Below are 25,727 nucleotides of genomic sequence, written 5' to 3'. Positions count from 1 at the left end.
CGTACCCAAATACTATCACAACCATTGGTAAGAATACAAAATTTGTCAACGCAAAACCAAACCAAGCTTATTTTTATGAACTGTACATGTTTTCAATTGCACTCTTACCAAATGCATCCTAATGTAAAAAGATGAGAAATTACAAAACTGTCCCTTTCATAATTATATTGTGTTGATACTACTCCCATCCAAGTTGTCTCAGACCCACAGTATTGCAAGCCTAGTTCAAAATTAAGCATTAGTAACCCAAGGTGAACTCATTTGAGTCTAGTGCAAGCCTTAGTTGCATAATAAAATAAACTGTATTGCCATTGATTAATGATCATGCATGCAACAAAGAAACAGAACTCCATGGTGTTAGAATATAATAGTAGCACCCCACAAATCTGTTTCAACTTTAAACAAGCTGCTGTACAGATAAAATACATAAACTCATTGAAGACTTTAAGGTTTAAATATAAAACACAGTTATGCAAAAAAAACGGAAGTTCAACAATCTTACCTGTGGTAAGTATGGATAGTTCTTTCTTTAAAAGCTGCAATTGTGTGTTCCACACATCCAGATTCATTTAAGGTGTCAGTATGGATATTGACCTGTCAAAAATTAATTGAGAATCAACTAAAGAGATCACATGACAGAACAAAAATCATTATAAAATATGAAAAATTGATACCTGGATGTCATTTTCTTCTGCAACACTTAGACAATTGTCTATTGCAGCAGGTGTACTTCCCCAATCTTCATGCAGCTTCAAACCCATTGCTCCTGCCCTGATTATTTCAGGCAATCCATCTGGATTGGCACTATTCCCCTTGAAAAGAAAACCCCAGTCCATAACAGAGAGAAAAAAAGGAAAATGGGAAATTTTCAGTTCTAACCTTCCAACTTTAGGCAGTGATGAACTAACAGGATTTATGTAGCCAACCCAGGTAGTCCAAATAGGGTTTCTTTTGGTGTTGTTTTGTGTGTGTGTGTGTGTGTGTGTGAGAGAGAGAGAGAGAGAGAGAGAGAGACCTTCCCAGTGAAGCCAAAGTTGAGTGGCATTTCATCAGTTGACTGAAGCATAAGTTTCATTTGTAATGGTGCAGGTGTACAAGTTGTTGCACGTGTCCCATCTGCAGGTCCGGTTCCTCCTCCCACTAATGTCGTAATACCTTCATTGATTATGAAAGCTTAAAATATTTATTGAACCATTCTGATTACTTCATTCAATAATTTACCATATTTGGCTAAAGGATAAAACAAGCCAATGCTTGAGATCAGAAGGCATCAATGAATTCCAATATTGGAAATTTTTCGTCTAAATGTGAGTTCCATTTTCTATATCCTCAATTTCTATCAACTCTAGACTGAAGAATTCCACTAGCTTGAATAGAAGCCTAACAGGGCACATGCTACAAGTAATTTATATTGCTCCAAATCAAACTAAGTAAATTGTTTGCATGGTTTTCAAGGTGCCAAGGCAAGGCTAACCAACGGGGGGAGTTCCTTGTTGCCTAGTCTCCTAGGCAATGGTTTTTTTTTAATAATAACCATGAATCCCTGCGGTAGTTCTGTAGGTTCCAAAGCAACTGGCAACCATCTTTCATTAATAACTATTTACAATCTTCATAAAAAATGTATTAACTCCATATTAAGATATAGAAAATCAACATATTCATGAGAGGAAAACGAAGGAAGAAAAGAAAGATATAAAATATAGGGGCTGAGCCCCTGTTTTTGTCCTGGGAAAAGAAGAATGTGCTGATTGGCAAAAGTTTAAGTTCTTCCTTGCTGTTCAGGATTTGAAGTCTTTGATTGTTCACAACAGCATACGCCAACATTTGTGTTCATTGAACCCTAACAAATAGAAAATTATAAAAAGCAACTAGTATATAAACCCACAAAATGAATATTTTAGTTCAATAGTGTCTATTTTATTATTATAATCTTAAAAAATTAAGAATATAAAAGCATTTCATAGCAACATGTACAAATTAACTTGGCAATTATATGAGGTGACCCTCCATTGGCATCTTATTGCCTAGGTGTTGCCTTAACAACTATGGTCATTTGACACTAGAGTTTAATTGAGTTTTGGTGGCACACATGAAAACTAACTGCACGTGTTGATCAAATTTAGTCTGTATTATCAAACAGGTTGGCCTTTGTAAATTGTATGGGATCAAGGATGTCAATAGGTTGGGATTACCTTAAAGTTTGAATCCAGTCTCACCCTACAACTACGAATCTGAGACAAGGTACTGGTCCAGCATAGTGAGTCTGGACCATAGGATCAGTACTACAGTCATCCTGATCTGATTTGACAATGGTCTGACCAGATAACTATAGGGTAATTGCAGCACCGCACATACAAGAATACTTGAGAGAAATTTGAAGATATAAAAATGTAGTGGTAACTTCCTTGCAGTTATTTTTGGTAGGTTTCCAAATAACTTAAAAATCAATCTTAATATTTAGAATTATGAAATTGTCATCAGTTTTTAGTTTCAGACTTCTAGGTATGGGTAGTAACTGGAAAATTGTCAAGAATCAAGATATGAGTCAGCCTCATTGGAAATTTAGGATAGGTTGTTTTGCTTGATAAAGTAGTATAGATATATAGTTCATAATTTTTAGGATAAATACATCCATCTTTATATTCACTTCATTAAGTCATCTAGAAAGAGTGCTAAGAGAAGCCTAGGATGGTAAGTTTAAGTTACTAGGATTTCTCCCCATAGATAAACCTAATCCTCTCTTTGAAGCTGAATAGGATGGAGACTTCTGCCTAGATGGAAACACATTTGATTCTATGACACACATGGATCCAACTGTGGACTTGTTGAATGAAGCAAGAGGTCTATGAGGCAGTGTTTTAATAGGAAAATCTGAGGTCTATGTTACATGGATGCATACTTCTACGTAGGGTCCAATATCTCTGACATTTCAATTTATATCTGTCTAAAACATTGTTTTTATTGTGTCCGTGATGTGCCTATGTAGCATTTATCTGAAGTAGGTAAATCAAAAAGTACATTGTTTTTATTCCCTTGATTTTCCTTCTTTCAAATTGATTAATTCTTCAAATTTGGTGTCTCCAGTGGTGGGTGTTAAATTTCTGGCTCCATTCTCTTTTCTGAATGTGTGGATTTCTTGGGATGATTTTGTCTTGTTTAGACTGTATATATGAAAGAATTTGTTCCCAGTGCCCCACAGAAACAGGTCATAATTGCTGCCCCCCCCCCCCCCCAAAAGAAAAACAAAAAATAAATTTATATTTAAATCAATCCAACTGATGTTAGTAAACATGTTCACTTCTAAAATAGTCTTTTTTCCTTTTCGGTTGCTTGAATGTTTGTCAGGGCTTTGGCTTTGAACAGATGGAACTAACTTATATAAGACACAATGAGCCTGATAAGTGAACAAGTCAATTTTGGACCAGTTGCCTTTAAACCCAATAGGGTTTGGATCAATTCTGGATCTATATAAGCATCTTATTGGGTCAGTCCCTGATTGACTCTAATCCAGACAATCTTAGAGCTGTTCACATTCCTGAAGAGCAAAAAAGGCCATTTTCCAATTTTGGCTCCAGATATTTGGGGTCCTAGGAAGGGTGTGTTGACCCTATGTATTTTGATGATAACAAACTCATTTAGAATATTAATGCAATCCAACTGTACAGATAATTCATTAGCTCTCTTGCATTTGAGTGAAGTTGAATAAGAAATTGACGATTCCTCTCAAGGAAGATGAGAAAGATCAAGTTCAAGAGCATTATGAGACTTTGTGTATAGAAACTTGATGCAATCAGTATGCTTATGCATTGGAAGGGCTCAATATAGACCTACCTTGGTTAACCGTTAACCCCAAAACTTAGAGACCAATGGTTAGCATAGGAAGGGCCTTGGGCAATTTTCCTAAACATTTAATCAAGTAAAATATCAAGTACGTTGCTTAGAAAATCAAGTTTCAGTCTTTGGGAGCCTAAGGATTCAACTCCCTAGCTTTAGGAGTCAACTACTTGAGAATTCTAGGTCTATCTGTAGCAAGTAGTTGACTACCTAATCCTAGTAGTCATTAGTCAATTGATAGTGACAGCCAAGATCTAGAAAGGCTCTAGTAGTCGACTAATAAGAGGTAGTAGTCGATTACTTGAGACAATCAGCTTTTGAAAGCATGTAGTAGTCAACTACTTCACACAAAATTTACTTGACCACTCTCTTTTTTGACTGTTTGAACTACAATGGCTTTTTCCTCTTCCAGTAAGCTTTGAAACTTCTTGGAAATCATCTCGAAAACATTTCGATAGAGGATTAGTCAATATTTAACGGCTTAAAATAGTCATATTGCTCTCTTATAAACCCTAGATATAAAATCTTGAAGAATGAGAAAGAACTCAAGAAAAAGAAGTGAGATTCACAGAGTTTAGCAAGAAAAAGAAGAGGGAAACATGGGGAAACAAGAAGATGGATCTATTGATCTTCCCATAAGCTGAAAAGAGAGAAAAACCCTTGTTCTTGAAGGTGTTGAGTGAGATAAAAAAAAACAAGATTTGAGTGAATCCCAAAAGGCTCTATTGAGCCCAAGCATTCCTTGTGCTTTCTTACATACTGAGTTTTGTTTGTATTGTTATATCAACCTATTGAAAGGCATTGCATTCACTTGTACTTACATTGTTCATATTATATCTGTGTTTGTATAGCTAGTGATTTGCTAGCTGTGAAAGATTTGGATAGCACCCATAAGTCTATTAAAGGTCTTGTTAACAGCCACAAGTGCAACTGTTGTAAAGGTTTTGTTGGTACCCAGAAATACAACTGGTATAAATGTTTTGTTGGAATCCAGAAGTCCAACTGGCTTAGTGGAAAATTCTTGGGTGTATGCCTGGGGAGAGGACGCAGGCTGGAAGAGCTGAACCTCTATAAATGCTTAGTGTTCTTGTGTTCACTATTCTTGCATTTTACTTCTGTATATCTACTACATTACATTAGTTATCTTACAACACAACATTTACATTCTCTCACACACTCACAAAAATAGGGAGACCTTAGGTGAAAACTGTTTGTAGTACCCCATTCATTCCCCCTGGGTTCAGCCTTTGGGCAATAGGGTGGACTGTATGTGGACCTAACCTTTGTCAGTGGCTGCTCTCATACTTAAATCTATTTTCCTACACTTGTCAATCCAAGACTTAAAACAGTTCACCAAATAATGAGTCCTTGATATGCTTAAGGAGAAGCAAAATATATTTCCTCTTTGTTGAACCTTTTTTTATTCAGAAATTAGAATGGATTTAGAATGAATAAACTTCCACCAAATATTTTACATCTAAATACTTTATAATCAGATAGAAGTCCCACCACTTGATATTGCTTCATAGGCCAATTGAGGACATATGAAGTGGACATGGCAATCTATGGCTCCTGCAGTTACAATCATTCCTTCTCCAGCAACAACCTCAGTGTTGACCTGAAATTAAGGAAACAAAAATGTAAAGAAGTTCCACTATCAGGCAGAATAGACATAACCATAAAACTCATACAACCATTTTCATTGTGATGATCAATGTTCTGAAACTAATAGGCAACATAAATCTTAGAAGTATGAATCAAATAGAATTGCAAATTTTAAGATTTATTTAGAAATGTCAAAAGATTAGGATTTTGATAATTAAGATGATGTGGAACTCACCCCTATTGTCATATTAGATGATACACCATCCATGACATCTGGGTTGCCTGCTTTCCCAATGCATATAATGAATCCTCCCTTTATTCCAATATCTGCCTTATATATTCCTGTATAGTCAACAATCACAGCATTTGTGATGACAGTATCCAGGCAATCAGATGAAGGATGTCCAGAAGCCTGCCCCATTCCATCCCTCAGAACTTTTCCACCTCCAAATACGCATTCATCACCGTACATGGTGAAGTCCCTTTCAATTTCTGCATATAATTCAGTGTCACCAAGCCGTATTCGATCACCAATTGTAGGTCCATACATGTTGGCATAGGTCTCATGAGAAACTATGGTGGTAAGGTCAGGATCCTCTCCGGTAACACCTTCCCTGCAGAACCAAACTTTTAATATCAAGAATCTATATTTCCTTTTATTTCCATTTTTCTCCTTTTCTCAATGCCTTCATTCTTTGCTTTCCTTTTTTTGGGGGAGTGGGGTGGGGTAGGGGAGGGGTATATGCCCTTATACAAAAGGAAAGTAAAACCACATAAACTCGTGTGAATTTTCCAGACCTAGCTTCTATTTCTTCTGCATTGCCAAACTGCCTATCATGTACAGCTTTCATCACTTCTGCAATCCGGGAAACATCAACAGCACCATCAGCAATGCCATTTCCACCCTTGATCACCTTATGGCCTCCAATGCTTACAAGAGTAACTCTTTTAGTTTCCCCTGGCTAGCAAAATAAATTCATAGATAAAATTCAAAAATGCAAAGAAAAGAACAGTTAAAAAACAAAACAGCTGAAACCCAATCTACATGGCACAGCTGAATCTACAGCCATTCTTTTGGTACAAGATAAAGCTATGAAAAGGCTATCACAGACTGAGCGTTCAACTGGAAGGAAAATTATAAAGTAGAGTTAAACTAAAAAATATAAAAACCAAAAAACAAGTTACTGTGGGAAAACTCTGTTAAGATGCAGTCTCTACAATTTTGATGAATTGAGATACCAACCTCAAATCGAGTAGCTGTTCCTGCTAGTATGTTCAAGCGCATGCCATATGCTCTCTTACGATCAAAAATCAAATATGGGTTTGCCTCAATGAAATGATAGTGACTTCCAATCTGAATTCATTAAGGGAAAAAATAATCATCTTGAATTCACTAATCATTTTTATACAATGAAAGAGAAATTCCCTAAACTAGCAGCAGACAAGATGCATCAGTTCAGTTAATTCCTTAAACCAGCAAGACAATATGGGTTTGGTATTTCCGAGTTTGACCTTCCCTGATTTCTCTAAATATCCAGAATGCAACCAAGGACCTTTTTGGGATGACTTAATGTAAGCAACTTAACCCAACCTGGCTTTACCAGATTTATCATTCCCAGTTTTCTGTGAAGATATTCACTTGGATGCATATCTTGAAGATGATTTTTAGCTATAACAGCTTAATGGAAGGCCTGCTAGCTTTCTTCATTTTTTGTACCAAATATGGCCTTCTTAACTTTGTGTGTTTTGATATATGTGTGAAAGCCCATGAATCATGCCAAGCCAACCAACCCAAACAGTTTGTATATAACTCCTTCATTTTCATAAATCAACAAAGCTATTTGTTAACTATTTTATGCAAATCTTAAGTTTTGGTCCATCTTATTTTGTTAACTCTTAAGTTTTTATTTTAAGATTTTGTTAAATTGAGTTGGCTGTTGGGAAATAAAACAAGAACTTAAGAGTCCATAAACTACAAAAAGTGCAGCATTACCAGAAAAGAAGAAAAATTGATGCCAGAAACAGTAGATAAGGAACCATAAAACATAGATACAAACCTGAACTGGCCTGTCTGCAGTATTGGTAACTAAAAGAATCACTGCTCTCCGATGGGCATTAAGTGTAATATTTCCAACTTCATAAATTATTTCACCAGGACTTGTACAAATATCTTTTCCCGAAAATTTGTCTAGTGAAGGAACTGCATAATTGAAGTTCTCTCATGAACATCAAATCATATTTCTCAGCCATGTTACAATTTGAATATAACTATTCAACAAATAGTCAATTAATAGAGTTCAGACAAATAAGGTATCTAATGTACGAAAATTCCTTAAATAAGGGATAAGTAACACACAAAATGTATAACTGGGACCTAAGGGTTGGTAGGACAATTCTCTTTAAGTTTTTAGCAATAGAAATATTAACTAAAAAGTTATAAATGTCATCATGACAACAGGTAGACGGAGCCATGGAGAGTCAACAGAGGAATAGACTTTTCCCTACCTATTAAATCATATTTGGACACTTTTGGGCCTAAACCATGTCACCATATGGAAGATAGGATTAGATGTTAATAAGATTAGATAAAGAATATTGATATATACCAACATTCAATCTACTGCTTTTAAATGGATTTTCTACCTAATACCGGAATCCAGCTAAATCCAATGAACCAGATTGTGATCTTATCCATTGATAGCTTCACATAAGAATCTGATACAAATTGTTTTAGTTATATGAATTGAAGAGTTTTTTTCTAGTAGCATTTTATATCTTTAAACATTCATGTGAAAATGACGATAGATAAAAAATTTGATATGAGAACATACTTTCTGATCAGTCACATTTTCTTTGTACTTTGTGATAAAAAATCCATCAAGTAAACTATACCATATTATAGTCCCAAGTTTAACAAATAATAGTCATTCTCTACCTGGAAGGAAGGAACCATGCAAGGCCAACTCCAAGTTTCCATTTTCACTGGCAATAGCGTCATGAACGGTGATTAACTTTGTCCCATCTAGAAACGTCCCTTCAACCTAAGTGAGGAAAAAAGGCTGAAATTCACTAATTGAATGATTTAGAAGCATGTGATTCACTTAGAAGGATAATTCATCTCAGAATGTAGTAGCCATATAAGACTAGCTCTGGGAATGGTTATTTTAGATGGATAATATATTTCAAAATAAAACAAGGTCGTGGCTTCCTATGTACTAAAAATTAATATGCATATCCTCCTGATCAATTCCAAGGAAATTTCAATTTTAACCACAATATTTACCTGGATAACATCCAAAAGGTGTGGAACAGCTGGAAGAACTTGCCTCCTGGTGATAAACAAAAACATATTTCAGATTTTAAATTGAAGCAATTCCGATGCCAGATTGATTGCAACACAGAACTTGGACTACAATGTATAATATTAAAAATATAGTAAAAAATCACAATCAAGTTGGTTCTGGTCAGTATTGTCAGATTTGGACTGGACTGAATGGCTGGACCATCAAAACCATGAACTGGGAGCCAAAATGGCTTTTAGGCTGCCTGGTTCTTAGAAATGTTGTCTTGGTCAAGCCTACCTCAAATTAGTTCATTAACAATGTTTTGAAAATCATAATCATATTATCAATAAAAAATTGTAATTGTATTGTAAATCATAGAGAAATTTGAATCGAATAGAATCATAAATCATATCGTAAGTAAGATTATTTCTACTTTTTGCAAACTTGTCAAAAAATTAAATATAGATATATTAAAAGGCTATATATAGGAAAGTGATTTTACCCTATTTTTAATCTATATCTACCATATATGTACCTAAAACAATAGAATTTACCACTTATACAATAGAAGCCTAAGATCATATAATCAAGTTTGACTTCAAAGTCAAATAAATCCACATACAATAATCATTTTCTAGCAAGGGCTTTAAAAAAGTCTCCCTTGACAAAACTAAATATAAACAAAAAAATTGTAAGACTTATGAATCAAATTGTACGTTTCAAATAAAAATGTAAGATTATTTATTCAGACATTAGATTCAAATAGAAACCCTTGGGATTCATGATTCAAAATTTTAAGCATATCATAAGTCTAAGATTTTGACAACATCATTCATTAATACCTTATTGTTTTAAGCTTCTTTTGATATAAATAGCTTTTAAAGATAACAATGAATTATTTTCCATTTTTTAAATTGTCTATTTTGCATTTTTATATGAGTGAGATGAACAATTGGACAGTTGGACAATTTGACTTACGACCCGGTGACCCAAATGGTTTTGTATCAAGTACAAGTCTGACAACATTGATTTGAGCTTTTTATTTATTTATTTCTTTGAAGAAGTTAAAGTATGATCTATAGATATGCCAAAGGGTACAAAAAGTGGCACCCAATTCCAATATAGTGAGGAACTGTACTAATATACGTGACCTAATGAGTGGAGATTCTACAAGGGCATATTGATTTGTCCAAAAAAAGAAGTGGTAAATTGATAGAGTGACCAAATTGCCCCTAGATTTGAATAACTTGCAACCAAATGTCAACTTTAAAGGGCAGCCCAGTGCACAAGGCTCCCACCAATGCAGGGTCTGGGGAGGAATAGATGTATGCAGCCTTACCCTTGCACATGCAAGGAGGTGTTTCCAAGATTTGAGCCCTAGTCACCCAAGTTGCAATGGAGCAACCCAACCGTTGCACCGAGGCCCACCCTCGACCAAATTTCAACTTTAATATTACCAAAATTGGGATGTGACTTAATCAACCCTCATGAAGAAATACAAAAGAAAAAAAAAAGATAAAAACCTTAGTGCTTTGAAGATTAGTCTATTTGTAGGGCCACAAATCATATCCAATCGTCTGAATTCAATCCCATTAACTACATGGGTTAATATTAACCAGAAAACTTAAAGACAAACATATTGTTGAAGTTTGACCTGCCATAGAATTCTGTCTTGTTCGTTGACTGTAGAGTAAAGTAGACAGCAAGAAGTAGGAGAGGAAAGAAGAAAAGAGAGAAGAGCTGGTTCGAATTAGGGAAAAAAGTTAATCCCTTGATTCGGCCAGACCTATTATTATATTATTGACTTATTGAAAAAGACTTGAGTGCCCTTCTTTAAGTAAGAGGCACTCGAACTAACATAACAGTACACATCAGCATTCTCAACAAGTACAAAGACTGAAATACCCCTTCACTAACACCACTAACACTCCCCCTCAAGCTGGTGAGTATATATCATATAATCCCAGCTTGTTACATATGTAGTCCACTCTCCCCCGACTCAAGCCTTTTGTAAACAAGTCTGCCCACTGGTTTCCCGTACTAACATATGCAGTTTCTATCACCCCATTCAGCACCTTCTCTCTCACAAAATGACAGTCAACTTCGATGTGCTTGGTTCTTTCATGAAACACTGGATTGGAAGAGATATGAACCGCTGCCTGATTGTCACAGTAGAGCTTCATTGGAGTACTGATGTCATATCCTATCTCCTGTAGAAGGTTCCTCAGCCACACTAGTTCACAAGCAGTATGTGCCATGGCCCTATATTCCGCTTCTGCACTGCTTCTTGCCACAACTGTTTGCTTCTTACTTTTCCATGTTACCAGGTTACCCCCCAGAAAGGTGCAATAGCCTGTGGTAGATCGTCTATCAGACATAGAACCTGCCCAATCAGCATCGGTGTATCCTTCTACTACCAGTTTTCCACCACTTCTGTACAGCAAACCACGACCAGGAGCTCCTTTCAGATACCTCACAATCCTTAGCACTGCATTCCAATGTGGGACCAAAGGTTTCTGCATGAACTGACTCACCACACTAACCGCAAATGAAATATCTGGCCGAGTAATGGTTAGATAGTTTAGTTTGCCTACAAGTCGTCGGTATCTGCCAGGCTCTTCAAACACTTCACCTATATCACTGCTCAGCCTCGTATTTGTTTCCATAGGTGTCTCAGCCGGTTTAGTACCCAACAATCCTGTTTCTTCCAGTAAATCAAGCACATATTTCCTCTGGCACAAATTAATGCCATGCTTAGATCTTGCTACCTCTATGCCCAAAAAGTATTTCAACTTGCCAAGGTCCTTTGTCTGAAAGTGTTCCTGTAGGAATGCCTTCAATCTGTCAATGCCCATTTTATCATTCCCAGTCACAACGATATCATCCACATACACCACCAATATTATTTTACCTGCCGAAGAGTCAAGACTGAAGACAGAGTGATCAACTTGGCACTGTTTCAGACCAAACTTCTTGACCACCTCACTGAACCTACCAAACCATGCTCGAGGGGACTGTTTAAGTCCATAAATAGCCTTCTTAAGTCTACATACCTTACCATCCTCCCCCTGAGCAACAAACCCAGGTGGTTGCTCCATGTAGACCTCCTCGAGCAAATCCCCATGCAAAAAGGCATTTTTGATATCGAGCTGATGGAGAGGCCAACCAGACATAGCTGCAAGGGAGATGACGACACGAACTGATCCTATCTTAGCAACCGGGGAGAACGTCTCCGTGTAGTCAATGCCATAGGTTTGGGAGTACCCTTTGGCAACCAGCCGCGCCTTCAGGCGCTCAACACGACCATCTGGCAAGTACTTAACACTATACACCCACTTACAACCGACAGCCTGCTTCCCAGGAGGAAGAGCGGTGAGATCCCAAGTGTGATTATGATGCAAAGCAGAGAGCTCTTCTTCCATAGCACGGCACCACTCTGGAGAGGTAAGGGCTTCCTGGACATCCTTAGGAACAACCACGGAGGATAACAAAGATATGAACTGGCGATGGGAAGCGGAGAGGTGGGTAAGTGAAACAAAATTGGAAATAGGGTGAAGGGTGCAAGTACGCTTACCTTTCCGTAAGGCAATAGGAAGATCTAGGTCGGAGGCTGGTGTCGAAGCTGGAGCTGGATCTGTCGACGGTGATGAAGCTGGAGGAGCTGCAGCCGGTACACGTGGGCGATGTGTATACACGTGACGGATGGGTGGACGGTCAACCAATGGTGGCACCGGAGGCAAGGACGTAGGCATGACTGGAACCAAAGGAGGTGGATCAGCCACAGGAAGAGGAAGAGGAGGTGGTGATGTGGGGGAAGCAGCAGCACCGGACCCCACGAAGAACGGAGTAGACTCAAAGAATGTAACATCAGCACATACCAAGGAACGACGAGAACTAGGATGATAACACTTGTACCCTTTCTGAGTTCGGGAATAACCAAGGAAGATACACTTCAGGGAACGTGCATCTAACTTGTCAGTCCCGGGACTCAGATTATGAACGAAGCAGACACACCCAAATACCCGAGGAGAAAGCGGAAACGGAGACATGTTGGGGAATAAGACACTAAAAGGAGAACGACCATCAAGGATAGACGTGGGCATCCGATTAATTAAGAAACAAGAGGTGAGCATTGCATCGCTCCAAAAAGTTTTGGGAACATTCATGTGGTGCATGAGGGAGCGTGCCGTTTCTACAAGATGGCGGTTCTTTCTCTCAGCAACCCCATTTTGTTGCGGAGTATAGGTACATGAAGTTTGGTGTATAATCCCATGGTGGTCCAAGTATTCTCGAAAAGATGAGGACAAGTATTCACGACCATTATCAGAACGGAAAATTTTGATGTGAACACCAAATTGATTGCGGATCTCAGCATAAAATTTCTGGAAGATGGAAAATAATTCACTTCTTTCTTTCATTAAATAGAGCCACGTCATTCTTGAACAGTCATCAACAAAAATAACAAAATATCGGTATCCATTATATGACATCACTTTATAAGGACCCCAAACATCTGAATGAATTAAAGAAAAAAGACTCGACACACGGTTATCGACCCTAGAACGAAAGGGAACACGATGGTGTTTCCCAAATTGACAAGACTCACAATCTAAAACAGAAAGTTGACTCAATGAAGGGACTAAGGACTGCAACACTTTCAGCGAAGGATGACCAAATCTACAGTGCCACTGGAGAGGAGAAATGGATGACTGAAGAGCCGTTGACGTTCGTCCACCACCATCAAGATAATACAGTCCACCGGCTTCATGCCCTCCACCAATCTTCATCCCCGTCTTGAGATCCTGAAAAACACACATAGAAGGGTAAAAAGTGATGGAGCACTTAAGTGACTTGGTCAGCTTACTAACAGACATAAGATTAAATGGAAGCTTAGGTACATATAAAACAGAGGATAGGGATACAGGGTCTAGGTCAACATTACCAACACCACAGATAGATGACGTGGAGCCATTAGCAAGGGTAACAGATTGTGATGTTGAGCAATGAGTGAGAGATGAAAACACACCTGGAGTTCCCGTCATGTGATCGGAGGCTCCAGAGTCAATAATCCAGGGGTTGGGTGTGGATGCCAAACAAGCCATACCTGAGTGTGCAAAGGAAGCTGTGTTCTGCTGCGACTTGGATTGAACAAACCTCTCATACTCATCACGAGGAACACTCACCATCTCCTTGCCTGGACCATCTGAGGGAGTAGAAGGCATCGGGTCAGCTGACCGTTTCTCCTGTGTAGGGCTGAAACTGGTGTCACTAGTCATGGCATGGTTGGCCCACGTCGAGGGAGGACCATGTAAGTCATAGCAGTAGTTAATGGTATGTCCATCCAAACCACAGTGAGTACACTTCCGTGGACCCGAGCCACGTCCTCTACCACGAGCTCCCCCTGAATCTCTGCCTCCAGTACGACCACCACCACGGATGTGTGTAGATCCACCACTACCACTCCTGCCAGGCTGGGTTCCTCGAGTCCCACTTCTGCCACCTCGGCCTCTTGACACTGCAAATGCTGATTTATCGGAGACATTAGAGTCCATAGATCCAATGGAAGCCCTCCGAAGACGAGCAAACACCTCCTCTAAAGATGGAAGAGCAGATCCCCCTAGTATCTGGGCTCGTACTGGTTCATACTCAGACTTCAGCCCCACCAGAAACCGTGTTACATCAAGCTGCTCTCGCTGTTGCTGTTGAACTTTGACATCTGAAGTGAGAGGATGATAGACATTTAACTCATTACGGATATTCCTCACATTGGCATAGTACTCCTCAAGGCTCTGATTTCCCTGTTGCAGATTGAAGTATTCCTGATACAGTTGATATACCCTAGTGGTATTATCCTGACCTGAATACAGTTTCTTGGCATGATCCCACACCTCTTTGGCTGTGTCAAGAAACATGAAGTTCACACTGATTTTGGGTTCCATACTGTTCCACAACCATGTAATGATCTGTGCATCTTCCTGTTCCCAGTCTTCATACTCCTGAGAATTAGCGGGGGGTTTCTCCTCTCTTATATGCTTCACTTTCTTCTTCGCCTTCAGAAAAACCTCTACAGACTTGGCCCAAGGGACATAATTCTCTCCATTCAGTTTAATGGAGGTCATTTGGACATTCAGGTAGTCAGTAGATATCATGACACTAGGTTTACTATCACTGTTATCTGCCATTGCCGAACTCCCTTAATTCTGAGCACTGAATTAGGAGCACTACACACTGCACACTACACACAGACACTTCATCGAAATCTGCACACTGATTTCAACAGCTGAGAACTGCAACACCACAAACCCTACTCACCGAAGTCTGTACACTGATTTCAGCAGTATTAAATGTTGAAAACTACAACACCACAACCCCTACTCACCGAGGTCTACACACTGATTTCAGCGATATCAAAAGCTGAAAACCACACTTGTAACACCACCAACATTAATCCACAACTATAGGAAGCTTCACCATTAAGTAGACACTATTGCCATTCGAATCACACACAAACCAGAATAAACCCTAGCATAAACCCTAGCATACTGCAATCTGAGAACCCATCATGCGAACTGTACTACACCTCTCATGTATTCCATAACAAAAAAAAAATATATAAAAAAAAAACTTTACCTCATCGCCTGAAGGCCAACCATACGAAGGGCTGAGACACCACTGCACCACACGTACCAGCCCTAACTAGGGCTTAGAAACCACAGCAACCAATCACCAACGACACAATCGGAGGCATAGAGACCTCCTAGGGAAGAGGGCGATCACTCCTTTTCAGCCCTTTTCCCAGTCTCCAACTCACAACTGAGAACCCCAAGTGAAACCCTAATTCGAATGCGCAGAAGGCAGAATTCTAGCAAGTCTGATTTGGTGAACCTAGTTCTGATACCATGTTGAAGTTTGACCTGCCATAGAATTCTGTCTTGTTCGTTGACTGTAGAGTAAAGTAGACAGCAAGAAGTAGGAGAGGAAAGAAGAAAAGAGAGAAGAGCTGGTTCGAATTAGGGAAAAAAGTTAATCCCTTGATTCGGCCAGACCTATTATTATATTATTGACTTATTGAAAAAGACTTGAGTGCCCTTCTTTAAGTAAGAGGCACTCGAACTAACATAACAGTACACATCAGCATTCTCAACAAGTACAAAGACTGAAATACCCCTTCACTAACACCACTAACACATATCATGGTGGATGGGGACTCAAAAGTAGTGGTAAGTTGGTTTATACACAACATGAAGGGAACTTGGCAATAGATGTATCATATATGAGAGATTAGACATTTGGCAGATGAACTAGATGCCACCTTTCATTGGACATCTACGAGTGCTAACACAATGATATCTGCTTGTCTAGACAAGGAAACTATAGGACTCAGTTATTTTGAAGGGAGATAAATTTAGATCGGGAGACAGAGGGGTAAGTAGGAGACTGGCCTACAAAAAAGGGATGCTTGGCACACTTACGGTGTAAAACATACTTTTAAAGTTCTAATAAAAGCATGGTTATTTAGTAGTCAGAGAATTGGGTTGCTACATGAGTCATAGGAAACTAGTGAGAAAAGTGGACCCACAAACAGTTATCGGCAACTTTTTTTTGACAGAAATATCAGTTGGTTGAGTGATTGGCAATGGGGCAGGAACCATACTCGTCCCCAACCTCGATCCCCATCGGGGGCCCAAATCCCCTAATTTTTTAATTAAATATGTGTTTTGGAAAAATATTCATTTAAAATAAAGGAAATTTTAAAATATAAATAATATTTTAAAATATTTTGATATATATAATATAAATAAAATTATATGTTTAATATAATATATATATACACATATATTTAATATACATAATCGGGGTCAGGGAAGGACAGGGACTTCACTCCTCATCTCCGTCCTTGTCCCCACCAAGGCAATCTCCAACCCCGTCCCTACCAGGCTGGGGATGTCAGGTACCTAGCAAGGATGGGGAAAATTGCCATCCCTAGTATTGTCATAGAGTAAGGAAGCAGGATCGTTAGCTTTGTCTGAACCATTCTTTTGATTAGGTCCTCAGATTAGCAGACATACTAGCTAATGCTCTTTCTAGGAAAGGGGTTAAATAAAATTAGATACTTATTTCACACACCTTCCTAGAAGTTGTTTTCCTATGTTCATTAACTCTGCAACACTTTTATCACCATCTCGAACAAACTCCAAAATCTGCAAATACAAAATAAAGACAAGGTATAACTTTCTTTTCCTCTTCACAACCAAGAATCAAGTAAAACTTCTCTAAATAATAGAATAATCTATATACACATGATGTATAATGAGATATCTTTCTACAATTTGTGGCTCATCTTTTTTAATTCTATCAGCCAAAATTTCATGAATTGTGATAGAAAGCAAGCTTGTCAATATCCAAAGAAGATCTTGCAGCTTAAAATGTCCAAAACTTATATAGATATATAGCAATCTACATGTATTCATGGATGGGTGAGGTTTCAAAACAGAAATAAGATTTCTCCAATTTCTCATTGTAAAAAAAAAAAAAAAAATGTGAACCACTTAGGAGACTACAAATTCCTAGGAAGTGAATTATCCTCTTTATGAAGAAAAATAATATAAATTCTGCACCAATACCTGTGTTGCTATTAGAGCTACTGCTTCAGTGGAATTGAGCCTAAGGCCACGAGCCAAACGCTTTTGTGCAAGGAATCCAGCATTGTGCAGAGCTAATTTCTCAACTTCTCTTGGGGTCAATTTCATTTCTATTATTCGTATCTCAAAACGCTACTAGCATCCCAAGTCCAACCTATAATTAATGGGAAGGATTTGAGAAGTAAGATAGAAATAGCTTAGCAAGATGATACATAAATGGTAAATCGATAGATCATAAGAAAACATCTTAAATTAATAAGTTTGTTCCCAATAAATCTACTCTCTAGAACTACATACTCTGTCATCAACAAAATATTTTCTCATCTTTTTATGTACTCATAAAGAAAATCTAATTTCTAAATCTTTTCGGGTATATGTCAGTTATTTTTCATTTCTTCTCTTTTTATTATTTATCATCCTTCTACTTTTCTCATGCTGAAAAATTTTGTAAGCCAAAGGTGTGTCTTTTCCATTGATACCTTATGATATCTATATACAAACGTTGGAGTTCCTTGCTCCCTAAAACTTTCTAAAAACAAATTCCTAATCCAAAAAGAAAAACAAAACAAAAAGACTTCTTAAGACTTCCTAACTATGCAGGTAACATACAGATCCGGGACTCTCCTGTAACATATAGATCCGGGACTCTCCTGAGTCTTATCTTCGTCCAATACTCCCCCTCAAGGAGGTGCATGAGGATTGCGAATGCCCAGCTTGGGAAGGAAAGAATCAAACTGTTTTTGTCCAAGAGCCTTGGTGAAAATGTCGGCAAGTTGTTCACCAATACATATAAAGGCAGGTGCGTGCCAGCTTGGAGCTCATTGCGAATGAAATGACAATCAACTTCAATATGTTTTGTTCGTTCATGGAAAACAGGGTTCGCGGCAATGTGCAAAGTAGCTTGATTGTCACAAAACAAGCGTATAGGCTGAGGGTGAGATATACCCAAAGATGATAACAGACCTTTTGGCCACTTTAACTCACAACTGGTAGTGGCCATTGACCGGTATTCAGCCTCGGCAAAGGAACGGGAGACAGTATGTTGTTTCTTAGTCTTCCAGGAGATGGGGGAATGTCCTAACATGACAAAATACCCAGTAAGAGAGCGACGAGTTAGAGGACAACTCGCCCAGTCGGAATCACAATAGGCATATAATTGCAGATCACTATCAGAGCGCAAAAATATTCCTTGACCAGGACGTCCTTTCAGATAACGAACCACACGTAATGCCGCATCCCAATGATCAACACGAGGATATTGCATAAATTGAGTCGGGACATGGATGCAATAACTGAGCTCCGACCGCGTAATGGTTAAATAAATCAACCAGCCCACAAGATGTCGATATCGTTCAAGGTCATCCAGGAGTGCTCCGTCGCAAGGGCAAGTTTATGATTCTGAGTAATAGGAAAGGGAGCAGGTTTGGACCCCAATAAGTCAGTTTCTATAATAATATCAAGTGCATATTTTCTTTGGCAAAGAAATATCCCCGAGGATCTGCGAGTCACTTCAATGCCCAAAAAATATTTAAGAACACCCAAGTCCTTCATGTGAAAACACTAGTTCATATACTGCTTAAATTTGTGTATGAATTCTGGGTTATTCCCACCAACGATCAAGTCATCAACATAAACCAGGACGTGCAAGACAAGCCCATTCTTGCGATATGTAAATAAGGAATAATCGGAACCAGACTGTTCAAACCCAAAAGTTTTCAAGGCAGCACCTAACTTAGAGAACCAGTTCCGAGGGGCTTGCCGCAAACCATACAAAGATTTTCGGAGTTTGCATACCTTTCCAGTCCCGGAGGCCAAAAAACCTGGAGGAGGTTTCATATAGACCTCCTCATGAAAATCACCGTGCAAAAAAGCATTGTGGACATCCATCTGATGCAATTCCCAATGTTGGGCCGCAACAACTGCTAAGAAGGTTCGAACTGTGACCATTTTAGCCACAGGGGCAAAGGTCTCGTTGTAATCAAGACCTTCAACTTGAGTGTTGCCCAAGACTACCAACCGTGCTTTAAATCTTTCAATGGATCCATCAGAGTTGTACTTGATTTTGTAGACCCATTTACACCCGATTGCCTTTTTTCCAGGTGGGAGGTCTTCCAAGGTCCATGTCCCATTGTCTTCCAAAGCCTATATCTCTTGGCGCATAGCCTCGCACCACCGAGCATCAGTCATTGCCTCAGAGAAACGAGTAGGTTATCGGCCTGCAGTAACAACTGCCAAGAAATGTCTGTGTTTCACAGAAAAATTATCATACGTCACATAATTAGTTATGGGATAAGGAGTACCTGAGGACTGAGATGATGCAGGAGAAACAGCGGAGGGGTCTAAACGACGAGCAGAGTGTGTGACAAAGTCTTGTAAATAGCTGGGGGGTCGCTTTTCTCGATGTCCGCGGCCTAATAACTCTGTAGTGGGCTGAGAAGTAGCTGGAGTTTCATTATTTCTGCAAGCTACATGGCTCCTTGTCTCATCAAGAGGACTTGCCTCCTCATCATTACCTGTGTTCTGATGTCCTTCTTCATTGATCGTGTCGCTCCCCTTGACTTCTATATGAGGACCTGCCTCCTCATCATTACCCGTGTTTTGATGTACTTCTTCATTGATCGTGTCGCTCCCCCTAACTTCTATATGAGGTGACTCAGATACCATGTCAGGAGGAGTGGCCCAAGGCAACCCAACGTTTTCTTTGGCTACGGGAGGACTGGTTATTAAGGGTTGATGTTCCGGAGTGGTAAAGGGAAATTCGACCTCACTAAACACCACGTCTCGTGAGACGAAATAATCACCAGACTCAAGATCGTATAATTTCCATCCCTTTTTCCCAAAAGGATACCCAACAAAGACACATTTCCTACTCCTAGCGGCAAATTTGTCACGGTCCCGTGTATGCGAAAAACACAAGCAACCAAAAACTCTGAGATGTTTATAAGGACTTTGTCCAAACAGCATCTCGTAAGGTGTTTTACCACCAAGAAGGGTCAAAGGTGTCCCCTACGGTCAAAACACACTCACCCAAAAATTGATCGGAAGATGTGCTTGAAACCTGAGTGCTCTGGCCACATTCAAGATATGACTATGCTTTCTCTCCACACGACCATTTTGTTGTGGTGTTCCAACACAGGAAGTCTGAAATAAAATCTCTTGCTCCTCAAAATATGATTTCAAGGATTTAAACTCTGTTCCATTATCACTTCTCACCACCCTAACCTTCTTATTGAATTGTCGTTCAATCATTGCACAGAAATCCAAACCGCAAGATGCAGGTACTCTATAAGCACCCCATAAGTCAAAATGAATCAAAACAAAACAATTGGTCACTTTATTGCTACTTTGAATAAAAACATCCCTAGTTTGCTTTGCCTTCAAACAAACATCACAGGTTTTGTTCTTACTATTACTGATATTAAGAAGCGAACTAACCGTTTGATAAGAAGGGTGTCCCAATCTCCAATGCCACAAATCACATGATCCAATTCCATCTGTCTTGTAAGCACGGACCGGCGCCACACCCTTGAAGACATAGACCCCATCAAGCTGTTCACCCACACCAATCAGAGTCCTCGAGATGCGGTCCTGTATCACACACAACTTATTAGTAAACGTCACAATACAATTTGTCACGAAGTAACCGACCTATTGACAATAAATTACAATTGAGTTTTGGGACATATAATATGTGCAGCAATTTAAAATTATTTCCAAGTTCAATAGTGCTTTCTTTCACGGCCTCAGTGTGTGTACCGTTGGGTAAGTTAACAGGACAAGGTGCAACATCATAGGTGTTGACGAGCACATTTAAATTCCCTGTCATGTGATGTGACGCCCCAGAGTCAACAATCCATTCAGTGGAATAATTCTTACCAGAGTCTTTCATTAGTCCTGGTTTTGTAAGCATTAAGCATGCTTACAAGAGTCTGTGCCTTCTTTCACGGCCTCGGTGTGTGCACCGTTGGGTAAGCTAACAGGACAAGGTGCAACATCATAGGTGTTGACGAGCACATTTAAATTCCCTGTCATGTGATGTGATGCCCCAGAGTCAACAATCCATTCAGTGGAATAATTCTTACTAGAGAGTCTTTCATTAGTCCTGGTTTTGTAAGCATTAAGAGTCTGCCATTACTCGTCATTAAGGTCGTTCAGTCTGGTCCTATCTCCGTCAGTTACGACTGCATTAGCAGCCACCTCACGCCCTGTCAATGAATGAGCAGCATGAGTTTTTGCTGAACCTCGGTCACATCCGCCAGAGGGTCCACCCCCTTTTCCTCGATCTGCTCCATGCCCAGTCGACGTACCGCGGGGTCTGTCACCCCACCATTCAGACTTACTTGAGCTCTCACTGTTCCTTTCGTTGTTGGCAGTCATGGTAACCGATCAGCAAGATTCGTCCGAGCTGCTTCATTATTGCAAGAAACACGTAGATGGACGATCCTAATGAAACTCACGAAGAAATCAGAACAAGTGAGCCCGCCGATTCCGAGTCAAACCCGAGCTCCTGCCTGGTTTCCTCCGATCCCGCAACGCCGAGCGAAAACCAGGCGTCGTCGAAGCGGAAGGACCGAGAAGCTTCCTTTCGATGGCAGCGGGAGTTCGAGCGAATACAGTAGACTGAAACCTGAATTAAAGAAGGACCGAGAAGCTTCCTTGGCAGCGGGAGTTCGAGCGAACACAGTAGACTGAAACCTGAACAAACTGTGGAAAGATCCAACAATTTGCCTCTCTTCCAGGAAAGCGAGGTATCTCCTTTTGCATTCCAACAATTAGAGCTTCAGAATTCTCGCTAATCTGTTTCTTATCTCGAAATGGTTGCCTTGAAATCTACGAACTATACCAGTTTGAAGGACCTATTGTCCCCATCTCCAGCGGCCGGGATTTATTCGCCGAATTTCACCTGCAACCAGAGTTGGCATGAGATTACGATAAAGAACCGTCTTGTTAAACATGCGGCTTGGGCTTACTTGCTGCCCAACTCCACGTCGCCGAAACCAGAGGGCGGGGGTTTTCTTCGGCAGTTGATGGTCCTATGTAACGGATGCTTCAGGTTCTTTAGCGAACACATTGTCGCAGGCATCAAACGAGCGCTTGGTCTAGCGTCCGAAGAAGATGAAGTACAACCTTTTTACCCGGAGACGGTGGTGAACGCGAGGAAACTCGACGAGGGAACAGAGCCTGCGGCGCTGGACAAGGTGTCGACGGAGGTGAGACAGTCGATACAAAAAGCGAGGGGGAAGATAAATGCTTCAGAGTCGTCGATAATAGACTGTGGTCGGAACAAGATCTGCAGCCGATAACCGTCGGTCGCGCAGCGAACAGTAATGCGTGCTTTGATACCATAAAAAATTTTGGAAGTGAAAGGTGATATTTAGAGTTCCTTCCTCCCAAAACTTTTTAAAAATAAATTCCTAATCCAAAAGAAAAGCAAAATAAAAAGACTTTCTAATGCAGGTAACATACAGATCCGGGACTCTCCTGTAACATATAGATTCGGAACTCTCCTAAGTCTTATCTCCGTCCAATACACGCACAGGGATATGTATGGAAGACAAGAAAGTTAGTGTTAATTGGCAAACACTGGCTTTTAACCCAAGTCTGGTGCAGAATTCTTCTCAAAGAATATCCACAGGGCATCTCGATTCTCAAATCACTAAACCAAGACTTATCCCAACTATTTGGATCCAGTATTTCAGTCCCCCTACCCCATTCAACGGGAGATAACAAAATGGAAGAGGAACCTGCAATTTTCCTAGATGTTAGGTAAGGATAGAGCTTATTCTGAGAAAATCCAAGTTACAAAAACATGATGTCAAAAATTTCTTCGAAGATGTTTGGTAACAATAGAGATAATCTGATCCAACAATGACGTTCAGTATCCTGAAATCAGAAATTTCAGTATCTACTAACCTCTTCACTAAGTATCACAAGCAAAGAAAGTTCAAATTCAACAATTCTGAAGGCAGACATATAACTTGTGATCCATAAGGCAGTAAACATCCAATATACGTTACAGTTCACCACGACCTATGAATTGAAGTATTAAACTCGGCCACAGGTATACTACATTGGCGTTTGACAAGCGTGAGGCATCATACTCATGTTTGTTAGAACTTTTAAGAATTGCGTGAATTTTACGCAAACAACTTATACAACAAATCATATTTACTATCCATAATTATTACATCACACGGTCTATTAAAATCGACGTGCTCAATTTGTTTACTTCGAAACAAAATTCCTAATTAACAAAATTGAAGGTCTAAATGAAGATCACTGCTAACAAACAAAATTCAAAGTGCCAAAAAAAAGAAAGAAAGAAAAAGGAGAGACGGCAAATTATGAAGAACCTGAGGGCGGGGGACAAGTTTGGATTAACTTGTCAAGCTTTGATTCTTCAAATGTAAATGAGGGAATAAATAGATGGTTAAAAGAGAGAAGGAAAGAAATCGTTTGAGCAGTTCTCACTTCGCAGTTCGATCGGAAACTATCAACTAATACATTCACAAATCGAAGTCAGAGTTGAGTTTCAAGTTTTTTAGGGAAAAAAAAGTCAGAAGTGAGACAGTGACTCAGTGAGAGGCGGACGGAAACTTATCTTAATTGATCTATATTTATATTCGCTGTATTGGTGTGGAATCTTTGTACCGGTGTGTTTTGTTTGCATTTCTCCCTCTTCTCCTGAACGAGAGCTGCGTGGCGCACTACGCACATGCTTGCAGTAGTGAGCTGCGTGGCGCACTACTCACTTCGCTGCGTGGCGCACTACGCAAATAGGCGGCACGCCCGTTTAGCTTGTTCGCACGAGATTGGCTTCAGTCGGTGCAAGGCCTGTTAGCCTTGCATCGGGAACATCTCCGTACTTTGTTTTATTTCGTGGAGAGATATTGCAATGAGAGGCTATAATAGTTGTACGAACGGATTTTGCACCGACTGAAACCCGATTTCTCGTCGTACGCATAGACACGCGCCTACGGATGCGTGTCATTCTTTTGAACGCTCGATGCACTGATTGAAGCCGAATTCAGATACCTATGGGTTCAGGCCAAGATCGGCTTCGGTCAGGGCAAGCGAAGTTCACACCGTTCTAACAGCTATTTGTAACATCCGGATATCTCCTATGAAATAAAAGTACCTAACTACGAATATATTTCTAATATAAGGTCATAAAAGTTATTCCAAGAGAGATTGGATCTGCCCGGTGCCTTACATCGATCTTACAAGCACATTTCACCATATATTGGGAACATCTCTCATGCTTATGTGTTATTATTTATGGGAAATGTTTTCAATGTACAGTGGGATGCGCCTATGAGGTCATTGTGAGGCATTTTGTATGAGGAGTAGATCTCAATTTGTTCAAACGAGCGTTGCCCTGACCGAAGCTGAACTCATTCAGGCCTGTAAGGATCGAAGTGTTATATGTTAAGTACTAAAAAAAGTATTATATGGGTGTGACTTGGGCAATTGCTAGTTGGGCAGGTTCCAGCCGAGCTTGGATTCATCCAGCCCGCAATGCTTACATAGTTGCCCTGACCAAAGTCGAACTCGTTCAGGCCTTCAAGGATTGAAGTGTTATATGTTAAGTACCAAAAAAAAGTATTACAAGGGTGTGACTTGGGCAGTTGCTAGTTGGGCAGGTTCAACCCGAGCCTGGACTCATCCAGCCCACAATGTTTATATGCTTACATAGGTCGGGCTTGGATTTTCGATCATTGGACTATATATATATATATAGTCTGGTTTTAAAAACCTTGTATATAACCTTATATTTGCATGCATACATATGTATATATACATGTTTTTAAATTCATGATTTTACTAAAACTTGTCTTATAGTTTATGTTTTACTAAAACACCTCCCATACTTGACAACTGATTTAGACTCCAAAAAGATACGAGAAATCCATTTTTGGCTGATTTCGGGAAGCTCCAAATAGAGTTTTTCACGTCTTTCTCACACGAAAAGATGTGTGATAGTCGAACTAGCTTCGGGCTGCTCAGATCTTCATGCAAAATCTCAATGCGTCTTTTGACTGTCAAAGCTACCAGAAGATGCTCCCAAAAAGACTTGCCAAACAACCCCTTACTTAATTGATCTTCTATCAAGAATCATTTATACTGACATTGTAGACATAATAGCTTTGCCTAAACTGAGTGGAAAATGTTCAAGGACATGGGCTTATGGTATTTTATTAAAATAAGTACCCCTATAAAATTGTCATTTTATATGTTTTATAAAATAAGTACCCCTTTACAACAATGTGCCTTCCTTCTTCAAATAGAGAATAAAATCGATCAAAAAACTTGTTTTAATAGAAGCAAGAATGATATTTTCGTCTATATGTTTTATATGAAT

At 39.5% G+C, this 25,727-nt stretch overlaps 1 protein-coding gene across 16 annotated transcripts in view; it reads right to left on the bottom strand.

Moving 5' to 3' along the window:
- URE (urease) overlaps window positions 1-23,991 on the bottom strand; it is a 31,565-nt gene extending 7,574 nt beyond the window's left edge. For 2 of the 16 annotated variants that reach the window (XM_088904145.1, XM_088904153.1), the window contains exons 1-15: window positions 22,336-23,109; window positions 21,242-22,268; window positions 20,801-20,953; window positions 17,348-17,519; window positions 16,851-16,924; window positions 8,723-8,768; window positions 8,375-8,480; window positions 7,497-7,639; window positions 6,683-6,793; window positions 6,238-6,401; window positions 5,675-6,053; window positions 5,344-5,452; window positions 1,016-1,155; window positions 675-812; window positions 503-594 (exon numbers count right to left, since the gene is read on the bottom strand). In XM_088904145.1, coding sequence (XP_088760271.1) covers window positions 503-594; window positions 675-812; window positions 1,016-1,155; window positions 5,344-5,452; window positions 5,675-6,053; window positions 6,238-6,401; window positions 6,683-6,793; window positions 7,497-7,639; window positions 8,375-8,480; window positions 8,723-8,768; window positions 16,851-16,924; window positions 17,348-17,473 — 1,628 coding nt within the window. In that variant the 5' untranslated portion in view covers window positions 17,474-17,519; window positions 20,801-20,953; window positions 21,242-22,268; window positions 22,336-23,109. Of the gene's footprint in view, window positions 1-502; window positions 595-674; window positions 813-1,015; window positions 1,156-5,343; window positions 5,453-5,674; window positions 6,054-6,237; window positions 6,402-6,682; window positions 6,794-7,496; window positions 7,640-8,374; window positions 8,481-8,722; window positions 8,769-16,850; window positions 16,925-17,347; window positions 17,520-19,159; window positions 20,353-20,800; window positions 20,954-21,241; window positions 23,110-23,278; window positions 23,681-23,718 lie in introns of those variants that run through there. The other 14 variants (XM_088904146.1, XM_088904148.1, XM_088904150.1 and 11 more) reach the window with 14 other exon arrangements.
- Window positions 23,992-25,727: the final 1,736 nt, after the last annotated feature.

The sequence above is a fragment of the Nelumbo nucifera genome, chromosome 4 (genome assembly GCF_055504915.1).
Source record: "Nelumbo nucifera cultivar China Antique chromosome 4, China Antique-T2T, whole genome shotgun sequence".
Classification (NCBI taxonomy): Eukaryota; Viridiplantae; Streptophyta; class Magnoliopsida; order Proteales; family Nelumbonaceae; genus Nelumbo; species Nelumbo nucifera.
The sequence above is the reverse complement of the archived record's forward strand: the minus strand, read 5'-3'. Positions and strand labels throughout refer to the sequence as shown.